The 23,959-nt window shown below is 41.8% G+C and overlaps 1 protein-coding gene across 3 annotated transcripts in view; it reads right to left on the bottom strand.

Annotated features, from left to right (window-relative positions):
• Positions 1-814: 814 nt before the first annotated feature.
• The window catches only part of SNX10 (sorting nexin 10), a 57,293-nt gene continuing 34,148 nt past the window's right edge, over positions 815-23,959 (bottom strand). For all 3 annotated transcript variants that reach the window (XM_045828561.1, XM_045828563.1, XM_045828562.1), the window contains exons 3-7: positions 14,821-14,907; positions 11,205-11,305; positions 10,696-10,794; positions 3,098-3,310; positions 815-2,642 (exon numbers count right to left, since the gene is read on the bottom strand). In XM_045828561.1, the coding sequence (XP_045684517.1) occupies positions 2,561-2,642; positions 3,098-3,310; positions 10,696-10,794; positions 11,205-11,305; positions 14,821-14,907 (582 nt within the window). In that variant the 3' untranslated portion in view covers positions 815-2,560. The remainder of the gene's footprint in view (positions 2,643-3,097; positions 3,311-10,695; positions 10,795-11,204; positions 11,306-14,820; positions 14,908-23,959) is intronic.

Consider the following 23,959-nt stretch of genomic DNA (forward strand, 5'->3'; position numbering starts at 1 on the left):
AAGGAATGTGTTTAAATTGTTAATAGCCAGAAAAGAGACTTTAAGGTAATTTCACGTCACTTGTTTGTATTTAATTGTTCAATAAAATGTGCACTAGGCTTGAAAAGCTCCTGGATGACATTTAATATCTTAAGGGACCTAACTATTGGAAGGTAAACATTTCTGTTTCTCCTTAGTCATTTTTAAAACTTGACATTTCAGCCAGAATTTAAATCACTCTCTTCCAAGTGAGACTTAAAAGAAGTCCTTACGTAACAGGTTGTTGACCTTCATTGTTGACACCTTTGGGTTCTGTATAAAACCAGGTCCCAAACTCAACACATAAACCTGCTTTATAGGCGAACAGCTTATACCTTCAGCATGTTTAGCCAAGGAAATACAGTTTTGATGTACATGCATCATACAACACCCAGGATTAGAATTCTTTAAATTTAAGTTACATGAAAAAAACAGTTTTAAATATATACCTATTCTGTTCAGTTTAATTATATAAGTAATTATTTTCTTTTCCTAAAGAAAACTTTATAAAACTATGCCAAAGAAAAACAAGAGACTTAAACAAAGCCAGAGAGCCACTGGGGGCTGGAGTTCATCTAAATATCCCAGCGGCTGGGTGTCAGCTGTAACAGTGCGGAGCTATCCAAACAACCAAACCGAGGCTAAGAGCCTCGAACATGTACAACCAGAGTGAATATGAAAGCAAGTTTCACCCAACCTCATTAAAAATTACCAATCACTCAAAAACACACTGAATTTAGGTCTAAGTCAGAAGAAATGCATTCTCTCATAAAATAAGTGATCCAGCAAACTAAAGTTGATTTTTTTCATGTTTAATGTGAAAATGGTGAACTCGTGAGGTTGACAATACCACAGTATTAGGCATTACTTAATATCCATTTTGATGGCTGTTACATCCTCTAAAAGTAATATGACAATTGGTAGCATACATTGCATGCTTTTCGAAACTGCTGAAAAACAGAAATAATGTGAATTCAAACACAGATCGCGAAGAGCTGGGGATCGCTCTTGAATGATGGGACAGTAAACTTTACATGTTGGCAAGATAAAAAGAAGTTGCTAAACTTCTTTTTTCCTGTATTGAAATAATGAGCGTTAGATGATAAAGTAACAAGATCCAATACATTAACTCAGAATATTTACAAAAGTTCAATAATGTTTTACACCAAACAAAAAAAAAACAAAACAAAACAAAAAGAAGTTACAGAAATCATTCTTATTCTAATTTAATTTGTTTCTATTTCTTCTTAGTTACAGACATTTCAAAGACTTTTTAATGATACAATAACTTTTAAATTCCCAATTAAAAGGAAGTGAGGTAACATTTCATTATAGCAACAAGTCATCCCAGTTATCTAAAGACATCTTCCTGTTAGTTTCAGAGATAGTTTGCACTGTTCAACAGGGAAGAAACTTGGATAATTATCTCAAGAAAATGCTGCTTCATCCGAAATTTGAAGTTCAACATAGTTTAAGACATTATCACTTTGGGCCATGGAAAAAAATATTTTATTAAGTTATATTAAATTATACCAATTCCCTGGCAGATACCTAAAAAGAAAAGGCTTTTTAAAAATGAATAATTAATTCTGAAATTAACAAGTTGATATCCTTTTCTAAATTATTGGGATACTTATTGGTAAAATTAAATGTATTGATTTGTATAAGGTACTACTTCTAACCTAAACATAAGTAACAAGTCACCACCACTGACAAAGTTATCTAGTGATGAGAAATTGCACATTTAGTCAGAAAATAAATCATTAACCTGTAATCCTAATTACACAATGATAATGAAAACAAATTATTTGTTTCCAGAAACCATGTGTTAAAGCTGATGTTGGACAATGAAACTACTTCTGAATCTATGTATTGCAAATATCAGCAAAATTACCGGCACGATTTCTGTTTTGTCTGACGTGTAAACATTCTTTTATTATGTTTTTATTCATAAGATACCTTTCCCATCTAAGTGTGAAACAGAATACTGGAAAGGTTAAATGCTCTTAAAACATTTTGGTCCAACATCCAAAAGCAAAGAGTCTCCCAGCACAGGGGAGGTGCCCACCAAGCATCACCACATGTCTGGATGAGGCCGTCTGGTCCAGCCTGCCAGTCTTCCTCGTGGGTAAGCTCACGCATGCCGTGTTCACGGTCACACTGCCTCCCTGATACAAGAAGGACTCTTCTATCTGGATTTTAAATGCTATCTATTTCCTTGTCTTTTCAAATTCCATAAAACCAACTCGGGTTTTTTTTGGAACATATAAATCATTTCATTTGAGGGCAGGATCTTGTTTTACCAATAATGTGTACCTATAAAACAGAGTGTTGCAATCACAGGCTTTTCGCTTTCTACGGAAGCTCAGCCAAAGTAAGACAACATAAAAACAGCACTAAGAAACAACCCAACGTCTTGAAGAATTTAAATACCTTATATCATGACAGTGAGCTTTAGGTAAGAATATATCATCAGCGAGCTTTCTTCTCTATGACTGGGCATAATTTGCGTTTCCTAAGATGGTCGCGTTAGAATTCTTGCTCAGGGTTCCTGCGGAGCCGTGCTCATTTTACACCCCCGTGAACTGCTGTCGTCGCTACTGTGTCCAAACCCGGAGGATGAACTGGAAAAGAAGAGAGGGGGAAAATAATAAAAAGAGGAAATTGGTTTTCACAACACACTCAAAGCCTGAGTAACAGAGGAGAACTTTAATTATCTCCAGTCACAAAGAGAGACAGGAAATTTGGACTTTTAATTAGCCATTTGGAGTGCAGTTGGATATTTTTTTAGCTAGATAATTTAAACGCGAATAATTCAAGTCTGACTAAATGAAAGTCACATAATCAGAATGCAGATAATTGAATTTCTACTGCATTCATTAATTCGGTGTGGAGGTGTGTGTGAAGACTACTATGATGAGCTGTCACAACTCAATAAAATCTCAGTCAATTAATTTTTTCATTATCTTAGTATAACATCAACAAAAAAGGGAAGTGTGTGGAGCCCTCTCTACACAGGCCTGTGAGTGCTATGTGTGGCAGAAATACACACGCGTTACATCGAAATGCCAGGAAATACCTTTCTGAATCATAATCTATATCGTTTTCTTTTTTTCCTTCTTCCTCTTCTTCAGGGAAGCGCCTGTTCATCAAGGCAAACTTATGAATGGCTTCCTCTACAGAGTATTTGGTCTGCCCAGAGACGCACGCCTCGATGTCTTCTGCGTTCAGGTGGCTTTGCAAGAAGAGGTGAAGTCTGCTGTCGGAGAGCAGGAGCGCATTGTGTAGGACCCTATATAAGGGGGGAAAGGAGGAATCATCAGTGGACAGGGATGGACAACTAACTACAGGGCAGGGGAGAGAGAGGCATCAGCTATGTGCCGCCGAAGCCGTTTCTCAACTGTGGCAAACTCTGCACCCATTATGGGCTCTGCCTATTACAGGGATGAAAGCATATGTTAACTTTTATTCAATTATTTGGAAATTTAGGTGAGTAAAAACATGAAGCTAATAGTGAAGAACATCTGTTAAAAGAATAACTTCAAGGACATTTCTTCAATTTAACCATCTGTTGTGGCCATGTGGATTAATTATGGAAATATTTTGCTTGTGTAGTCATAGAAATTTATTCTACTTAAAAAAAAATTTACTGCCAACCAGCATGTCGATTCCGTGATCTTTATGGGCTGGGCTGTCAGGAAACATCAAAACTTTCAACTACTATTAAAAGTTCTGTTAAAAAGTCATCTCTTTATGAGAAAAAAAAAGACCTTACTGCTATGCTCGTACAAGTTTACAAGGGCTCAGGTGAGAGGTGGCTTTTTTTTTTTTTTTGAACACCTAAGATTGACTACAAATTTCTCCAACATCCTCCGTGTACAGATTTCAACTAGTGCCTCAGACTGCAGGGAGGAATCAAAACTGAACTGTAGCAAAATCTACACATGCTCAAATTCATATTACCAGTGAATGTGTTTTTTCTGACAAAGTTCAGCCTTCTATGTAAATAAAAACTGCTTTTATCTTTTTAGGAAAGACTTTTAAGTATGCTAATCTTGTCTCTATTAATAATGACATAGTGACAAGATACTAAACCCGGCTGTAGGATACAAAACAAAATACTAAAACCCAAGTGCAGTTTTGCCCAACATGGGATTTTTTTATAGGGCTGTGAAAAATAGGTTACATATTTAAGACTGAATGGGCCTGACTTTCTACCCCACATTTTTAAACAAGTAACCAGGAAAGTACATCTCTTTTGGCCACTCATATTTAATTTGCTTAAAATCCAAGGTCATTAAAATATTTCCTTCCCTTCAAAATGAAACAGATTTATTTTTTTCAAGATGGCAAACGGCTAAGAAAGCACAGTGTCCACACTGAAATCTAGGTGTGCCCTTGGCTGCCATAGGCCTACAAATGTAGTTTTAAGAAAATACTCTTTCGTGGCGTACAGAAAGGAAAAGTCAAATCTTTGTGCTTTTTAAAAGGCAAAGTCTCAAGCAAGGAGCTAAATCCTCCCTGTGCCTCCCTGTCGCCTGCCCTGGGTTCCCCCAGAAGATGATCTGAATCACATGATAAAGAGTATTTTACCAAATACAAGTAGTAAAGTTGCAAAGTCCTCTCTCTTCCTACTCTTCAAGATTTATTTTCTACATTTACCAATGTTTACCACTCTTGTTTTAAACACTTCCCATCCAGAGGAGATTTATATAGCCATGACCCATTAATATTAACTCGCATGCGCTGTGAAGTTTGAACAGAGGGCTCCCTGCCAGCTGTGGGACAAGTGACTGTTCATAGGATCATACTTACTGCTTTGTTTCTGGTGGAAATGTGTTTTATTTTCTTTATAAAATAATGGTAATCTTTAAAATTGATTTTAGATGGTTCAAGGCATTACGCCACAAAAGTAATGAGCACTAATGCCAATGATATTGGACACAAATTCATTTTAGCTTTATTTCATGTCTAAAGCAATTCTACTGAGCCTTGAACTGCTCACGCGCTGTTATTAACTTGCTGGTAACCTAACACATGGGTACAGCAAACAAAAGTGATCAGAGCCCAGGTTGATCGGGACCTCAAGGCTACTGTCTTTTTTCTTGAGCTATAATTCAATTTCCAATTTTACTGTACATTAGACTCATTTCCCAGTGTTTTCTTTTCTGCGTAATACTGCCATCTGGAGGACACACAGGTGAAAAGCAAGAGGGAGCCGGGCACACCCAGCTCTCAGTTTTGAAGCGGGAGAAAGGCGTGGCTGGATGTGGGAACCTCTGGCCACCCACACAGGCCACAAGTTCAAAAGCGGTACATCTGCTACGCACACTTCTGGGTTTTTTCAATTCTTTCAGTCTGGCTGGCTAAATTTATGCCACCATGCTCCATGGGTATGAGTTTTAAATAAGCAAAAATAATCGTTAATGTGTTTATGATTTTTATTTTTACTCAGATATTTCATGCCAAAATTAAAAATACAAAATGTTGAGAGGGATTTCCTACCTGCTTCAGTGAGCCTAGCTATTTCATGTAAAGTTATATCTGGTTTAATACGTATTGGAGAGTGTCGTTTGCATTTGTATCGCCATATTAAACCTTTTTACCCTCGTCGTATTTGCGCCACAGTTTCCACAAACAAATCTAATAGCAGTAAATCAACTTCCAACTGAATATAAAAAGCACTTTGTAAAACAGTCAATAAAATGTCATCATTATAAGCCTCCATAAAAGTAACTGTGTACAATTTTCAAGCCTTTATAAAAGGAACCAAAAAAATAGCCTGTAGAATTTTAAAGGACTCTGTGAAAAGCGATTTAAAACATGAGTCCAAAGTTACTCTTTTTTCCATAACAACTTTAAACTAGACAAAGCAAAACCTGTTTTCCCTTGAATTGGATACAGTCAAAAATCTGGTTTTCCTCAACGTGATTTTATTAGGTGTGTTATATATTGGCTCAGTTGAGAACAATATAGAGCTATGCAAGAACATTTAATCCCGACTAAGGACGCCCTGGGTCTGCTGAACCCAATATCATAGCACATATACACATTTGTATCCCAAATGTGGAAGGTTAGCCGTCTGATGTAAGCAAAACAAATTTAGCTCAGCCTGTTTATCTCTCAACGGTGAGAAAAAACACAGCCTACAAATCTTCCCTGAAGACATTCATGAACTGTGCTGTGGCGCCCTCTATTGAACAAAAGACACAAAAATTCTCTGTGTGTGTGTGTGTGTGTGAGAGAGAGAGAGAGAGAGAGAGAGAGAGAGAGAGAGAGAGAGAGAATCTGTAGTGTTTCTAGGGCACCCTTTTGTGAAAAACTGTAACATCCCTTCAGTTCTGAAGGAAAACAAAACTGTAACACAAAACCCCACTTCGTAAGGGACACCAAGTCGTAGTAATGGGATGAGTTCCGTGCAAGAGAGCTGGCTCCCGTTCGTGATTATCAGTCAAACGTAAAAATGTAGTAGGAAGGCCATTTTCACGGTTAGGGTCTATTAACAGAGTTTATCATTTCAGTCTATGACTTTCTTTTTCTGTAGCTACGAGAAGTGACTTACAATTTATTATTATACAGGGAAGAAAAATCCAAAAGGGAGATTATAAACAAAATTGAGGGGAAATGAATATATTTGAAATATCTCCCAATCATACTGACCAAATTTAACTTGCACTCAAGAGCTCTGCTCATTGCAGACCTGCCACTTCCTGGGATTCATATGGTGCCTCCGCCTCTCCCATGACTTCCTTGTCTATAAACTTGAACTCATACCCAACTCCTACTATCACTGTCGGTACTGAGATGACATGTGTAAAAAGCTACACTATAGCAAATGTTCAGTACATGGTATAAATTATTTTTTGTGCACCTCGTGAAAGAAACAACTTTCTAATTCCTCTACGAAGATTGGCCTGGATATGTACTTTGCTATTAAACATATATTATTTCACAGATGACCTTAAAATGAAAAAAAAAAAACCCTGTTATACACACACATGAAAAAAAAACCTGTTATACACACACATATGCCCAGCATTAGCAGCATTTTGGTTTTGAAGTGTTTGAACATATTCAGTGCCCTTGGTTCATAACTTCAAAATGTACATAAAGACCAGATTTTTTAAACACATGCTAAAAATCTGTCACCCGAGTGTAGTTCATATTTAATGCCGTGGTGTCTGCCCTTTCAAGTTCCTGCAGTGCTCTACAAACAAAGAAGGTACAGGCTATGGACGGTGGCCTTACTTAAAAGGTGACTGATGAGACCTCAGAGGGTGTTGAAGCGGGGACAGGACACGGTGCCCAGATGGCCACGTTGGACATCGCATCCCATTTCCCAAAGTGCACTCGGGCTGAGAGACACCAGGGGCGCCAAAGCCACGGAAGGTTGTCCCTTCTACACAACCCGGGCAAAGAACAGGAGAGCCAGGCCTCGGAATCTGAGGACCACAGGAAGGTGGGGAGGGTCCTTGAGGTCGGGCCTGGCTCCAGCTGCGTGGTGTTAGGCTCCGGGCTTCCCTCAGGGTCAAACCACAGAGAAGCACCACCGGCTCGGAGACACCTGTTCACACAGCACAGCTGACCGAACGTCACAAGAGAACTTGGTGTCTGTTCTGTGACTTGACTTCTGGCTGGTAATCCAGATCCAATGTCAATGAATCTAGCCATCCTCGATACATATTTAGTGCTCCCCCACTAGACTGGAAGCTACAAAAGGACAAGGATTTGTGTCCATTTTGTGCAGTCCTGTATACCCAGTACCCAGCCCGGGCCAAAGGAGTCACCTAATAAATAGTCCCCCCGCCCCGCCACCGTCCGATTGCATCGCTTCAATGACACAGCCACCCAGTGAGGTCAGCAATGCATGGGTAACATTATTGCACTCTCTCTAGCAAACCAAGGCTCAAAGGAATTCAGTGATTTTCCCATGGTCATGCAGCCAGAAAGCCATCAGGAGCCAAGATTCATGAAAGACCTGGAGCCCGGCCCCTCGAGCTCCTGGCCCAAAGCACTTTTCCCTGTGATATCTGCCTTGAATTCCGTCAGCAAGCAGCCCAATGACACAGGATGCAAAAATAACCGAGTGCAAGCAGAACTCCACTGCAGCTGAATGACACTCACTGAAGTCATTAATTCGGTAGGATCAACTGTGAAAGGAAAGGTCATGTTCAAAACAATGAAGTGGCCCTGGCTGGTGTGGCTCAGTGGATTCAGTGCTGGACTGCAAAGCAAAGGGTCGCTGGTTGGCTTCCCAGTCAGGGCACATGCCTGGGTTTCGGGCCAGGTCCCCAGTAGGGGGCGCATGAGAGGCAACCACACATTGATGCTTCTCTCTCTCTTTCTCCCTCCCTTCCCCTCTCTCTAGAAATAAAGAAATAAAATCTTTTCTAAAAAATGCAATGAAGTGATTCCTGGTTTAAAAAAAAAGAAAACCCACATGCCCTGTGATTAACTAGCAACACAAATATAGAGACACATGCCATCTGCTGACCTTACAGAAGGAGGCCTCTCTAAAGAAGACAAGCAGCTCCCCAGGGCTGACGGGGGCCCTTCAGCCCAGACTTCACTCTCAGTGGCCAGTGTGCAACTTCCCCGAGCAGCAGCGGGAGCAACAGGCCACTCTGCGAACTTGCAGGGACCACGTCTTAAGGGAGAGGCCATCAGCCACCTGGGTCTCTCACAGACAACAAGGAAGATGGGAGCCGTCCCCAGAGAAAGGGCAGACAAACTCGGCCAGATCTTTGTTCTGTCAAGCACGTGATACTCGTAAGAATCCCTCTGGGATGTTTTCCCAGGACTTGGCTCAGGTACTCGGTCCTGAAGTCTCGTGACATTTTTATTTCTCTGGCTTCTTATTCTTTTCCAGGCCTCCCTCAGTCTATAAACTTGGGTGTTTCTATATGTCTCCTTGACCCCTTCAAAGGAAAGGCAGTCTAACAACCTAACAGAAATAAATACTAATATCCATGTGCATACTTAATAACCGAACTCTTTATGAGTGAGCCACATGGCGAGAAGGCAGCATGCAAGGGGGCACCCCCCTCCAAAAAACAGGAATTATCTTCTGAAGGGTGGGCCCTTTGTAGTACAGGCTTCCCCCACCAGGCGAGCGTTCTAGGAACCCATCTGCACCAGTGTACCAACTGGCGTTGTTGTGAGAGGCTGCGTTCACATTCAGTGAATATTTTTTGATGCCTCTTTCAACTTGTTTGCCCATTTCCTGATGGGTGATTTACAAGTGCACCTGCCCACACCACGCTGAGTGTTCAGTTTTCAACCAAAACCAGCATCACCCTCCCCCATGTCCACCCTCCCCATTCACCCAACATCGCCCCAAGCGACTTTTTGTTTCCCCAGATGAAAAAATGTCCTCAAAGGAAAACAGTTTGCCAATATGGAAGAGGTGAAATGAAAAAAGGGAGAAGCACTAAAAAGTATCAAAATTGATGCATCAAAACCTGTCCTGAGCAGTGAAAAATCATCTCCAAAGGTGTATTGTGTCATATGGAGAGTACTTTGAAGGTGACTGGCATTTAAACATGTAAGAATAAATACACAATGTTTTATAAATGAATTCCAGGGGGTTTGGTTTCCCCCCTCGTATTATATCAGGCTAGCTCTAAGGTACCATGTAGTGGACTCGAAAGATTACTTCAAATCCTGAGGCCAGTAGAAAAAGACAGTCCCGGGAGACTGGGCTCTGCCATGGAACCAGCAGTCAGTCACATGACTCAATAGGAAGTTAGAAAACTTGGCTCAAAGCTATTTCATTTCTACCTGCATCAAGCTAATAATGGCCAGTACTCAGGTCCCACCTATTACATGCCAGACTGTTGTGAGTGCTTTACATTCATTAATTCATTCAATCCTCTCAACAATCGTATACAGCAGGTACTATTATTAACTCCATTTTACAGAGGGAAAAACACAGGCAAAGAGGAAGTAAAAGACTTGCCCAAGCACCCAGCTCCTAAGTAGCTGAGCCAGGATTTGAACCCAGGCAATCTGGCCTCAGCGTGTGTGTGCAAACCCATGTGCTCTCCCATGGGATGGGTATTCCAGCATTCCAGATTGGAAAAAAAAAATTATAGTAGTGTGAATTTAAGTCACCTTAATCATAGCACTTCCCATCACCAAGTAATCCAGAGTTAATAACCCACGGAGACTATCAAACAACCAATAAATACTCCCTTATAAATATTCCCTCCAAAGAGTAGAGTTAAGCTATTCATTTAGAGGAGCCAGAAGGGTATTAGCAGCCCACTGCAGAGCTGATTTTCATCTGTCAATCCTAACTGCTGTAAATAACGATGGTTTTTAGGAAGTGCCTTTTTAATAAGGTACATCTGTCTCCTGGCAAATTTTAGTTTTGTCAGCTAAACTTCCAAGTAATTTGGCTCTGCTTTACCGCTTAAGGGACCACGTATTTATTATCAGACTCAATTAGTTCATTGTTTTCTTTCGGGAAGATTTGGTCTGGAATATGCACCATCAGATGTGAGCCGCAAGATGGCGCTCTAATACAGGAAATGAACGACTGAACCAGGTTCAGAAGAAGGTCATTAGCATTTCAGAAAGGGTGCGGTTCTCCCCACCCGATCACTGGACACCCAACTCTTGCAAACCACTTTTCTCGCATTTCCTGTGGGGCCACAGGAGTTTCTGGACACTTACTTTCTGAGGAAATCTTCCAAACCTTGACGCCGTTGATCCACATGCTGGCGATTGTTCATATTGAAAAACAGGTTTTTAGATGGAAGTTCTGGCAGTTGCCTAATGAGAAAGGAAAAAAAGTTATAATCATCAAACTAAGGTGGTTTAGTTCCAGAAATCTCTCAAAGTAAAAGCAAAGCATGCATGGTAATTATCACACAGTGGTTATACATTACATTATAGCTGAATAATAAGGACAAGAGAACATTAACTTAAAGAAAATCCTATTTTTAAACATTTTTGAGGACTTTCATGGTTAATTCCCACAAAAACTGGTGAAATTCAAGTGATAAACTTTGAATTCAGATGCCAGAGCCACAAAACTAACTAAAACTATAATTACAATCAGCAAGAATGTCTATTAAATCCTTCATAATTTATGAAATCCTTCCTATTATGCATATCAAATTTCTAAATCCTGAATATAATAATAAAGTCTCCTCCACATAAGGACTCTTCACGCCACTTACACCAGCAGTGCGTTGCTTTGGAGTCTCTGCCTCAGCCACACAAACTCTCTGTATCTTCTCCGCACACAAGACGTTTTCATCGTAAAACACATGCTATTGGTCTGTTCAGAAAAAAAGAAAACATCAGCCTCACTTGAGGGGAAAATGCTTTTGTCTTACTTGTATAACTCACTATATAACTCTCCCCCCCCAAAAAATTTGTTTAAATGGGATTTTTAAATCCAAAAATACATTTGCACTCAAACCACAAATGATGCAGTGATGACCTGAGGCCGGCCAGTCCCTCCCTGAGTTCCGAAGTAGCTCCCGGTCACCTGCCAGCACCGCTCCAAAGGAGAATCAGAGAAATTAAAGCCTGAGGCATGAATGACCCAACAGCACTCGGGGTCGTCCACTGCATGTTAGCACCCTCCCTCTGTCCATGTAGCTGGAAAAGCCTTTGGGGACTAGAAACACCTTCTCCTGGTCCTTGACGGGACGTCACAGAAGCCATCATGTCCTTGAGATGGCCACCGCTACGGACACCCGGAATCCTGAAATCACTTTGAAACCAGAGTACGGCATTTCCCTTCTCTGCCAGACGGGACCTGGGTGAGCAAGGGGTCCTATGCGCAAGGACAGACATCCTCGTGGGTGACCCAAATTCCAGCCCTGGCTCTGCTATGGGGCAAGTCAGTTACACTCCAGTTTCTGGGTTGATAACACGGATGAAATGGTGCATGCCATTTCACAGGGCGTGTGAGGACTGACAGCAAGCAGTTGGCAAACGTTACCTATTAACATTACTATTAGTTACTAGACGTTGGTTTCCTTCCAGCTACCCTAAGGCAGACCTGGGAAAAGCCACCCACAGAGCCCCCATCCTCAGCAAAATGACAATGCTTCTCCTCTGGGTAAACACTGGACTGGCAAATACGTGTGTTTCTTCTCGTGTGGGTTACACAAGAGAGGAACAAATATTTGTCTACTGATTTCTGTAAGAAGATCCTCAATTCTTTATATTTATTTCAAATGTCTATTTCATAATCTTTAATTACCAAATGAGACCATTTTTGCCATCTTCTATCATTTAATAAGCACCCAGCAGTTGTTTTCCTTAGGAAATGTGATTAGTTCTTCGACTGTCCCCAGGAAACGTATGACCGAGTTCCTGGTGTTTCCCAGAAAACCTCGGATGCAGAGAAGTTAAATTAAGAGACCAGCCCCCATAGCAGCGATTGCCCTCAATCCCATCCAAGGTGCTGGGTGGTGTTTGTGGTACAACACCCCTCCGCCTGCCTGCGGGTTTCAAAGCACCCCAGCGCCTCACGCTAAGGTGACCCTTGGGGACTAGGAGAGCAGGCAGTTTACACCTGAATTAGTGCCCTAACGAGGGCTGGGCAGGCAGGCGCCCTCTCAGAGCTCCCTCCCCAGAGGGCATCAGGCCACTGTGGGAACCCCGTGGTCTCCCGTTCACACTAGGTCAGTTTCATTTCGCTTCTCTGTTTAGGACCATGTGGACACCGATAACTACAGATCCGCTGGCACCTGCGCCAGACAAAGGTCCACCTACCTGTAAGTCCTCCCTTTGCAAAGCAAGTTCGGGGAGTATAGATGACAGACTGCCCACCTCCACAGTCCACTAGTTTAACATTCCAAGTAAATAAGACTTCAGAGTTGTCTGATATCATTTCCCTTGAGATCAATTTACATGGGTTAAACAAGGGCTTCTCCACCTGCAAAGCTCTGGGGTTATGGCATCGAAGGGGGGCTGAGTGTGGCTCTCCAATCCCCCCACCGATTCTTGACTGTACGGCAGGCGGGAGCTGCTTCAGGATCAGACTACGCTGAGATCACTAATGTATCAAGTTCCTCCAAAGAGATTTGCTTGTTTCTGCTATCCGTCAAGACAAGCTGTATTCATTGGCAATTTATTTGCGTGTCTGAGAAACACCAGGCCACCACCAAATAATATTTAAGAAATCCACCATTTCTGGTTTGAGATGGATGGGCATTTCTGAATTCATGTCATGCGATTTACGCAGCAGAGAAAAACCTATGCTTTCATTAACTCCCAGAGGATAATCAAATTCCATGCCTACCATAAAGCATGTGATAAGGACCTACACATTTTTTAGAGGAAGCTAAAAGGCCACTAAAGAATTTAATTTCATTTTCAAAGGCATAATCACATACATTTGTGTTAAAATTCCCACACAAAATTTATATCTGACGTGACTTTTGAGTAAAAGCAAAACAAAATCAAAATACAAAGTATACCCTGGCAATGGCCTTCAACCCAATCACCAAACAGCAGTTCTGAGTTTTCAGTTTGTTTATTTTCTAAGTTGGAGAGCGATGGAAGGAAAAAAGAAAAGTTTTATGTTTTATGGCTAGTTAACAATGGCACATTCAATCTACCAACATAGCTATTATCATGGGAAAACTAAAGGTAGCTGAATATCACCTCGCTCGTGCTGTGTAGCCACGAGAAAGCCTGGGCCTGTTGCTATGTTCCCAAGAAAAGTCTAGACTAAATCAGGTAGGGAAAGTGACTCCATTCATGATCAGGGCCATAAAGCTCTAACACGTGGGTCAGATCCACCTTGCCACTCGTCTCCACAAATAAAGTTTTATTGGAACACAACCACACTCATTCATTTATGTCTTGTTCGTGGCTGCTCTCAACCTACAAGAGTAGAATGGAGTGGTGTGGAGAAAGACTGTGTAGCCCACAGATCTGAAGACATTTATTTACTACCTGGCCCTTTAAAGATTTATTTTTAGAGAGAGGGGAAGGGAGGGAGGAAAAGAGGGAGAGAAACATTGATCAGTTGCCTCTCCCACGCACCCCAACTGGGGTCCAGGCCTGCAACCCAGCATATGCCCTGTCTAGGAATCAAACAAGGGACCCTTTGCTTTGCGAGACAACGCCGGTCAGGGCTACTACCTGGACCTTCACAGAAGAAGTTTGCTGACCCTGTTCAAGATGATCACAGAAGGCCACGCACCACATGACACTGTTCACGAGATTATGACAGAGCATTCTTTCCAATTAAAGAACATTATTTCTAGTTATTTACTTGTGTTAATTACTCATAAACTAGATTAGGGCAAAAAAGTTACACACATTCAGTTACTACTTCCTTTTTCTAAATTTTTTTTATTTTTAATTTTTTTTATTTTTTGTTGTCATTCAACAGTTCCTACTTTCTTATTCTACCTATAAAACACTACCCATCTCTTTTCCAGAGAACTCTACATCCTCTCAAAACAAAAGACACCGAGCAATATATTTATTTGCTGGAAATATGCTATAACAGATCATAAATACTATTAATGAGATATAAATATTCTTTAACCATGAATTTTATACGTATTTGCATCTTCATGAAGGCAATAAACATTAAAATATTAATATTAACACAGGTGCAATAAGGAATTCAAATAAAAAATTTTCAACTTTAGGGGTCATCTTACAACTTCAAGATACAAGTATTAGCTGTGATCATTAAAATTCGGTTCTTTGAATTAAGATCACTTCACAAATTTCAACTGGAAGTATATCATCCTATCCCATCAAACAGACCTACTAAAACTTCCTGTGATTCCCATGGACGACTGATTGCATACTTACATGAATGCATATCTCGTAGTCGATGTAGGAATGCCAGAAGTCCTCCTTCTGAATCCTAGGGTCTCGAACCCAGACACTCACGAACTCCTGTAAGGGCATCATAAACAAAGAGCTGTGTTTCAGGGCTGCGAGTAGGGGCTGGCAACAGATGAGAGAAATAGCTGCACTTGAACAAAACGGAAATGAACTTCAGCCAATGCGGTCATGGTTCTTTAAAAAAACAAGAAGTGAATGAATTGGGATCCATAGGAAGTCCCCCCGCCCCTGGAAGAAAAAAAAAACACTTTTGCCACAAAATGGAATTTTGGAATGGAATTTAAAAAATAATGCAAAGCCAAGCTTGTTGTGCTTCTGGAGAGATTTCCATGTGATAGAGGATAGTAAGAAAGTATATTTTAATCATGAAAAATAGGTTCGTGTTTTTCTCAAATTTTAAAAGTGGTCATTTCTTATTTTCTTAATCGTTCTAAATTCAAACTGTAGGCCCTGCCTCGCACATCACTCACTCCTGACAGCACAAGTGAGAAAAAGCAGCAGAGGTCATGTGAAAGGCGAGCCATGACCGTGCACAAGGACTCCGTGCGTGCCCCCAGCTTCAGGAGGGGAAGCTCCATTTAAAAGTATGACAACGTGGCCCTGCTGCTGTGGCTCACTGGACTGAGCACCAGCCTGAGAACTGAAAGGTCGCCAGGGTTCAACCCCCGGTCAGGGCGCAGGCCAGGTCCCGAGTTGGGGGTGTGCGAGAGGCAACCGATCGATGTCCCGTACATCAATGTTTCTGTCCCTCTCTTCCTCCCTCCCTTCCCCTCTCTCTAAAAGTAAATAAGTAAAATCTTAAAATCAACATAATACCATGTATAACCAAAAAAAAATGCATTGTTTGGCGTGATAAATTTTAAAGTATAATTTATTCACTTGGGGATTATACATTTGTTCATTGAATCTAATTTTCAATATTTTAACTTTTGGGTTAAAAAAAGAGGGGCTTCCAGGCTGAAATTTCAGCCGCTTCTTGCTGCTTTGCTTCAGCACATGCGGGAGGCCGGCTACAAATGCCCTGGAGCAGAAGCCACGGGGAGATGGTGGGGTTTTCAGGACAGAGCGCCTCCATTCTACCATGCAGATGATGAAATGAGAACCTTCAGTACAGAGTATTTTTTTATTTTATTATTTTTATTGACTTTAGAGAGAGAGAGGAAAAAAACATTGATTTGTTGTTCCACTTATTTATGCATTCCTTGGCTGTCTCTCGCCGGGGATCGAACCCACAACCGTGACATAGTGGGACAACACTCCAACCAACGGAGCCACCTGGCCGGGGGAGTACAGAGGATTTTTGAAAGGAGAAAACTAGTCCACACTCCCTGAAACCCTGAAAATAACTTTTGCCACCCATCAAGTCTCACCTTCTACAACATGAGCTTGGTTCTTGCCTTTGAGAACTCTGCCCCATAGCTTGCCCTCAGTAGATAAGGACTGTGAGTTAATGTTCCAAAGAGTCTCCTTTTTAAATATTTTATTTATGTACTTTTTAATATTTTTATTGATTTTAGAGAGAGAGGGAAAGAAGAGAGATTTGTTGTTCCACTTATTTATCCATTCATTGGTTGATTCTCGTATGTGCCCTGACCAGGGATCGAACCTACAACCTTGGCATATTGGGATGATGCTCTAACCAACTTAGCTATCCAGCTTGGGCTCATTATGTATTTTTCATGTCATTTAGAAGACAGAGAGGCAATAAAAATAAGGTAACAATATAGTGATACTCAATGTTTTGGCCATTACTTCTCAAAAGCACGTTCTAAACTGTAAGAGGCACTATAAAAGCAGTTGCTAAAATGAAGTATTGGTCATAGCCCCTCATTCTGTAGAGTGCGATTGGATCAGAGGCAAAGAACATGCTGCCCAGAGACGGAAACGGAAAGGAAACCCAGGCAGCGTCGGTGCGCCTTTCCCCTTGTCTCCTGTCCGTGTGTGTCTGTGCGGGTAACTCATCTTCCTGAGGCGCTTTTCACACGTCCACGGCTCTTAGGAGGAATGGATCAGTCATCAGTGAATCAGTGGACAGGAGGACAAACAGGTTAGGGTTAGGAGAGAAACCAGGGTCCAGAGCAGAGGTCCCTCCAAACACCGCGCACACTCGGGGCTGCGCGCTTTCACGGCCCCGGGTGCTTTCGCCCTCACGGGCCCTCCTCCAAAGCACAAGATTCCAAATCAGACCTTACGACTTTCCTGGCACAAAGATGAATATATTGCTATTATACAGTAAAACCTTTTCCTTGACGTAAAAGATCATTTTATTTTTCTGATTAAAAAAATGAAAACAGCCCTGGCTGGTGTGGCTCAGTGGATTGAGCGCCGGACTGCGAAGCAGAGGGTCGCTGGTTCGATTCCCTGTCAGGGCACATGCCTGGGTTCTGGGCTGGGTCCCCAGTTGGGGGTGTGCGAGGGGCAACCACACATTGATGTTTCTCTCCCTCTCTTTCTCCCTCTCTTCCGTGCTGTCTAAAAATAAATAAATAAAAATTTTTTAAAAATGGAAACATTTTCTTGGGCCCCCGAAAGCAGCGAGGGCCCTGGGCACGGGGCCTGACGACAAGGTCGGCCCACGCTCCGGGCCAGGCAGCGAGCTGCCAGCAGCCGACGAGGTCGTCCAGCCCTGCGCTGGGCCAGAGGGGCCCCCAGTCATCAAGTCCCATGACAGCCACACTCCGGCACAGGGTCCTGGCAGCTCCGATTTTCCGCTGGGGAGGCGGAAGTACCAAATATACCAAAAGGGAAATGAAACGTTTCCGACAACTCGATGTCCCCTCTAACGGAAGACATGCACGGTTACTGAAATAGGTGGGCCTTTCTTTACACAGATGAAACAAAAACAGCAGATAGAAAAACACATTTGTCAATTCGCTATAAAGTTGTGATTTCAAAAACATGTTTCTGAACTTAAGCCTTAAAATCCACAGCTCTGCAGACTCTCAAACACTCTACATATTATTAATCAGTGATAAATGATGACAAATTGTTCTGGAAAAAATCAGGGCTTCCCCCCCCAGTTCTCTGCTATTGTTCAGTTGTTAACACACTCACTTTGAGTAACACGTCCCTCTTTGTGGAAAGAACACTGAAATTATGGTCACAAGGCTAGGGGAAAATTCCGTCACCTACTTCTAAGTTATGAACTTATTCACTGAGCCTCTGTTTCCACATCTGGAAAATGGGAATAATGCCCGTCCAACCTATCTCCGCTGTTTAGTATAAGAATCAAATTATAAAATACTGGTGAAGACACCAGGAAATTTTTCATTAGGTGCTATGTGAATATAAAGTATTATTACCCTTTTCTATGTAAAGTATTACTACATACAAAGGGAAACACAAACCCAAAGCACTGAGGTCTTCATACAAGCATTGGCAATCAGCAATTAAGAAAAGGTTAACCAAACGTATGTGTTCTTTAAAAGATTGACTGATTGATTTAGAGAGGGGGGGAAGGGAGGGAGAAAAAAAGGGAGAAAAACATCGATAGGCTGACCAGTAACCAAACCTGCAACCCAGGCCAGTGCCCTGACCAGGAATCAAACCGGCAACCTTTCGATTTATAGGATGACATCCAACCAACTGAGCCACACCAGTCAGGGCTCTATGTTTTCTAAAGTAAAAATCATCAAGGACCCAGTAGCAAACACTCTAAAAGTGATTTTTCAGCGAAAGGCGGAATGACCTAAAGACTTCACAGCACTTACTCAGAGCAAGCCCTTCGGAATATTTGTAAAAGGAATGGGCAGCATACCGACAAATTTGTGAAGAATTCCTTTTCTTCATCTCACTGGGATGGAATTCTCAGACCCTACCGTTATTACTACTTATTAAGTATAATCTTCACACACTCAAAGTTAACTGGTGCTAAGACTCCAAGTATTTTTTTAATCCCAAAAATCTTTAACTTGGTTAGAGTGCTGAGAATCAGTCTTCTTCTGTGGATGGTGAATTTTTTTTCTTCCCCCTCGTTCTCTTAAACGTTGCTGTGGCCCCAAGAGCCACCCCCACCCCAGGCTGCTATTCCTCACACCCTGTTGTAATGCCAGGGTAACCTAACCCAAACAAGGGTTCCGGCACCCAGCATGAGCTGATGATTCCACCCGCAGCCCAGTCCAGGCCACTCACCACATATCCAGCCTCTTGCTTAGATTGCCTGACCTGGAAGTCCCACCCTTCCCACATTACCCTGCTCCCCATCTCATCCCCAGCAACCCTGGCTAGAAACCCAGACCTCTCTCTTTAAATCACCTCCCCAAGTCCTCCAGGTCCCCCTCCTTTGAACCCACCCACACCCTGTTTCCTCTGCTACAGCTTTGGTTCAAGGACTGCTTGCCTGACATTACCGCAAGGGCTGCTAAACTATCTCCAGACCTGTATCCAATCCATCCCCCACGCTAAGACAAGAATGGCTCCACCCTGGCTAGCGTAGCTCAGTGGATTGAGCACAGGCTGCAAACCAAAGTGTTGCAGGTTCAGTTCCCAGTCAGGGTACATGCCTGGGTTGCAGGCCATGACCCCCAGAAACCTCACATTGATGTTTCTCTCTCTCTCTCTCTCTCTCTCTCTCTCCCCGCCCCCCTTCCCTCTCTAAAAATAAATAAATAAAATCTTTAGCCCTGGCTGGAGTAGCTCAGTGGATTGAGCGCGGGCTGGGAACCAAAGTGTCCCAGGTTCGATTCCCAGCCAGGGTACATGCCTGGGTTGCAGGCCATTACCCCCAGCAACCACACATTGATGTTTCTCTCTCTCTCTCTCTCTCTCTCTCTCTCTCTCTCTCTCTCTTCCTCCCTTCCCTCTCTAAAAATAAATTAAATCTTTAAAAAAAAAAAGAATGGCTCCAAAGCACACATCTAATGATGTCATTAACCTGCTAGAAATCCTTCAAAACCTGCCCCCTAACCTTCAAGATCAAGTTCAAACTCCTAAACTAGCACAAGAGAGCCTTTCATGGCTTTCACTCTGCTTATCTCCAAAGGCTAAGCTTACGTCCTCACACCCAACCCGCAACTTCACACCCGCAGGCCTTTGAACAAGCTGTTCTCTCTGCCTGGACAGCCAGCCCCACCCCACTGTCTCCTTTTTTCTTCTTTGTTGTCTTCTTTCTTTTATTTTCTGCTAACTGTAACTCATTTTTCAAAATGCAACTCGGTCTCTGGAAATCCTCAGACTCATGCAGTCTGTTTACAAGTGTGACCCCCCTCTGAGCCCCTAAAGCCTCTGGGCAGACTCCAGGCACCCACCCTGCTCACCACACCTCGCTGTACAGTACCTGCCCGTAGCTCGCCTCTACCAGATGCTAAGCTCCTGGAGGGTGGCTTGGGCTATCATGTCTGACTTGAATGCCTGGCACATCCAATGTGTTCTATTAATGTCGCTTAATGAATAAATAAATGCCTGCAGGAATGAATGAATGAATGAATTGCCTGCAAGTGTTGGTGGGGAGCAAGATCAAACTTTAGTGGAAATAAAAACCTCATCCACTTGGGTTCCTGGGCTCCATGAATTAGTGAAAGCGGGTCTAAAGTTCTACATGAATTAGCAGCTGGTCTAAAGTTTATCTTAATTTAACAAACCCCTCGCACTGAGGGTGTGCCAATTAACAGCTCGTGGCGGCAGGTGCAATGTTGAAGATCTGGGAGAACTAACTGTTTTCGAGCACCCTGAAGAACTCTAGAAGCACCTATTTACATAGAAATAATTGAAAATCATTCTGATAGCTTCAATAACTTGGGCCCCCGAAGACCTGCGCCAGACAACAATTTGTTTGCCTCTTTGGACTTAAAATATGTACTTGAAAGTAATAAAAGTACACTTATTTTAAAATATTCTGTGATTCAGACGGGCCTCCCCTCCCCGCCCCCTGCAATTAGTAGAAATTAGTGGAGTTCCACCACGCTTCCAGCCACGAACAGTACACCCAGGAAGCCAAGGTTCACCAATAATCTCTTAATTAGACACATCCCTCACGACGCTGCCCCATTCTTCAAGGGCACGCTGGCAGCCTGTCAGCCACAGAGGACAGCTCGGGGTTCCATACCTAGAATCGTATGGATTTCCTATGAAAATTGCTTCAGCAGCAGCAGTTACTCAATTTAATAACCTTATTAAACACTTTAATGACTTCTTGGGCCTAATGACGATATCTAGCATGAAGGGAGAAGCCAAGCAGATTAAAATTAAAAATTTAAACTAACTGATCCCTGCTATGCTGCGTGTGAAAACGAGCTTCTGGAGAGAGACCACTCGACTCCCGGAAAATCTAACCCCTGTGCTCACTTCTCATAATCACTCTTTGGTTTTAATACACGACCTCTCCCCACCCCCACCCCAAGTTCAGCCTTTATCCACTTACCCACCTATTTTGTGTTTTTTTTCCTTCTTAGCCCCGATAGGAGATGAAATTAACAATAAAAATAACGGTATTGTACAGGACACTGACGCATGCCAGGCATTGTGACAAGTGTTTTACACACGTTTTCCTTTTTTCTTTACAATGGTCCTGAGAGGTCAGTAATATCATCATCCCATTTTACAGATAAGAAAAATAAGGATTCGAAAGCTTAGGTGACTGACCCAAAGTCAAATGGCCAATAGGCTGAGCTAGGTTCAACCTCAGGTCCTCCTTGCTGCAAAGCCTGGGCTCTCAGAGGTTCTATCTAGTGGCTCTTTAAGCAATAATATAAATCTCTGTCATTTCAAATTTCCCTGTAATTGCATTATTTTGGAGGGGGAAACATTATCTTCTTTGCTATTAGCTAAAATACCAGTTGAAACAACATGTGCTTCTGAAACTCTGTACCATAGGCTTTGTATTTCATCCTTATATTTCTAGCACCAAGCACAGTACTAGCACATAGCCGGTGCTCACAAAATGTTTGAGAACTAATTTGATTACAAAGAAGATTAAAAAACAAAGGATGTACAGCTTCTATGGGCTGAAAGTTATAAGAATGCTGTTGAAAGACATCAAAGAAGCATATACTTCTTTGTATACATCTATATAAGTACTGTATCATATCTATACTGTGCTCACATGTTAAAAGACTCACCAGCCCTGAGTGGTGTGGTTCAGTGGGTTGGGCACTGTCCTGCAAACTAAAAGGTCATCAGTTCAATTCCCAGTCAGGGTACATGCCTAGGTTGCTGGCCAGGTCCCAGTTTGGGGGCATGCAAGAGACAACCAATCAATGTTCCTCTCCTTCTTTCTCCCTCCTTTCCTCTCTCTCTAAAAATAATTAAATAAAATCTTTTTTAAAAAAGACTCAACATAATAGACAAATTCTCCCCAAACTGATCTATAGGTTTAATACAAGTTCTGTAAAAATCTCAGTAATATTTTTTGAAGATACAGATAAGCATATGGTGACGTTACATGGGAAAGGAAAGACCCTAGAAGAGCCAGAACAATTTTGAAAAAGAATAAAGTGAGAAGAATCCCTGTTGCTGAATCCTATACAAAATGCCCAAATGATTTTTGACCAAGGTGTGAAAATAACTCAGTGGAGAAGGGATCATCTTTTCAACAAGCACTTGTAGACCTGGACATCCGCAGGCTAAACGAGGAACCTCAACCTACACCTTGCACCTTACCGAAGAACTCATACAACATGGATCTTAGAGTTAAAGTCTTGGCCTTGATACCACCAGGACAGTCAATATAAGAAAAAAGTGAAAAAGTGGACCTCCCCAAAACTAGAAACCTTTGCTCTGCCAAAGACCCCCGTGCATAAGTTGAAAAGACAAAGCACAGACTAGAGGAAAATACTTGCAAATCGCACATCCCTCCGACTTGTATTTACAATATATAAAAATACATAAAACTCAACATTTAAAAAAAGCAAAGAATCCAATCAGAAAATAGACGAAACACACGAGGAGACATGTCACCAAGGAAGACAGACAGATGGCAAGCAGGCACACGAAAAGATGTTCAATGTCAGCAGCCGTTAGGGAAATGCAAATTAACGCCACAGTGGTGTGTCATTACACACCTCTCCCAGCTTCTAGTGGGGTTATCACTGTGCTTTATTTTAGCCATTCTGATGGGGGTATCATTTAAAATTTCCACTGTGGTCTAGCTTTAATCTTTGTAGTACAAGCAAACATAACTGTGCTAAGTATAAAAATACTCAGATGACAAAAAAGAATAGAGACAAAAGCTAATAAAGCAGAATGTCTAGGTATTAGTGAGGATTAATTTCTCTTAGCCTTGAGAATTTTCTGTCACAAAAGTGAAAACTTGTTTCTTTTTGTGCTCACTTTCTCCGGACCTGATTTTTCCTATTCCAAAGTAGTGTTTTACATGTTTATGTATGTACTGGAGATTCATGCACTCACTCATTCATTCATTCATACAATTAAAATGTATGGAATACAACTCTGTGCTACACAGCTAATGCTTACAGAGCTTAATGTCTTATCCACCAGAATTCTGTTCGAGACTTCCACACAACAATCTCAGAACTAAAATTTAGCCATTTTACACACTCCATTCTTTACAAATAGCAAGTTTGAAAGGCAGAAGGAATGTCTTTATTCCCTAATATTCTCTTCTTTTATTTCCTAGTAATACTTATGACAACCTAAAAGACACACCACAAGGATGCTACTTGCCACTTGAGAGCTTGGAGTGTGTTTAACGCCATGCCCTTGCAGGTGTGAATGATGGTTTTTAAGAAAGCTTTTATTACTTCAGGTTAAACAACTGTGGGTAACATTCAGGTAGACCTGGCTTTAACAGGACTTCATGACGTTGCAAGTTTCTGTACTCCAGTCATGCCCAAAGTTAAGGAGTTACTTTTTGGTCTCACATAATGCATTAGGAAAAGTGCAATGGGAAAATCCATCTTTTGCAACAAGAAATAACTGCCAACCTGTGTTACACTGCACCACCAGGACCCAATCAGTAAAATCCTGAATGTGAGAACCTCTACAGGACAAAAGATGTGGTTTATTTAACACACAAATTGCAAAAGGGAAAAAAGGCAGAATCAGTGACTGTCAAAGCAGTATACTAACCAGACACAATGTGATCCCTATTTGGATTGTGATTAGAACGAGCAAACACATCATTTTTTTTTCTTCAGCATAATCAGGC

Source organism: Phyllostomus hastatus, unplaced genomic scaffold (assembly GCF_019186645.2).
Source record: "Phyllostomus hastatus isolate PE091 unplaced genomic scaffold, TTU_PhHast_1.1 phas_scaffold_78, whole genome shotgun sequence".
NCBI classification, from domain to species: Eukaryota; Metazoa; Chordata; class Mammalia; order Chiroptera; family Phyllostomidae; genus Phyllostomus; species Phyllostomus hastatus.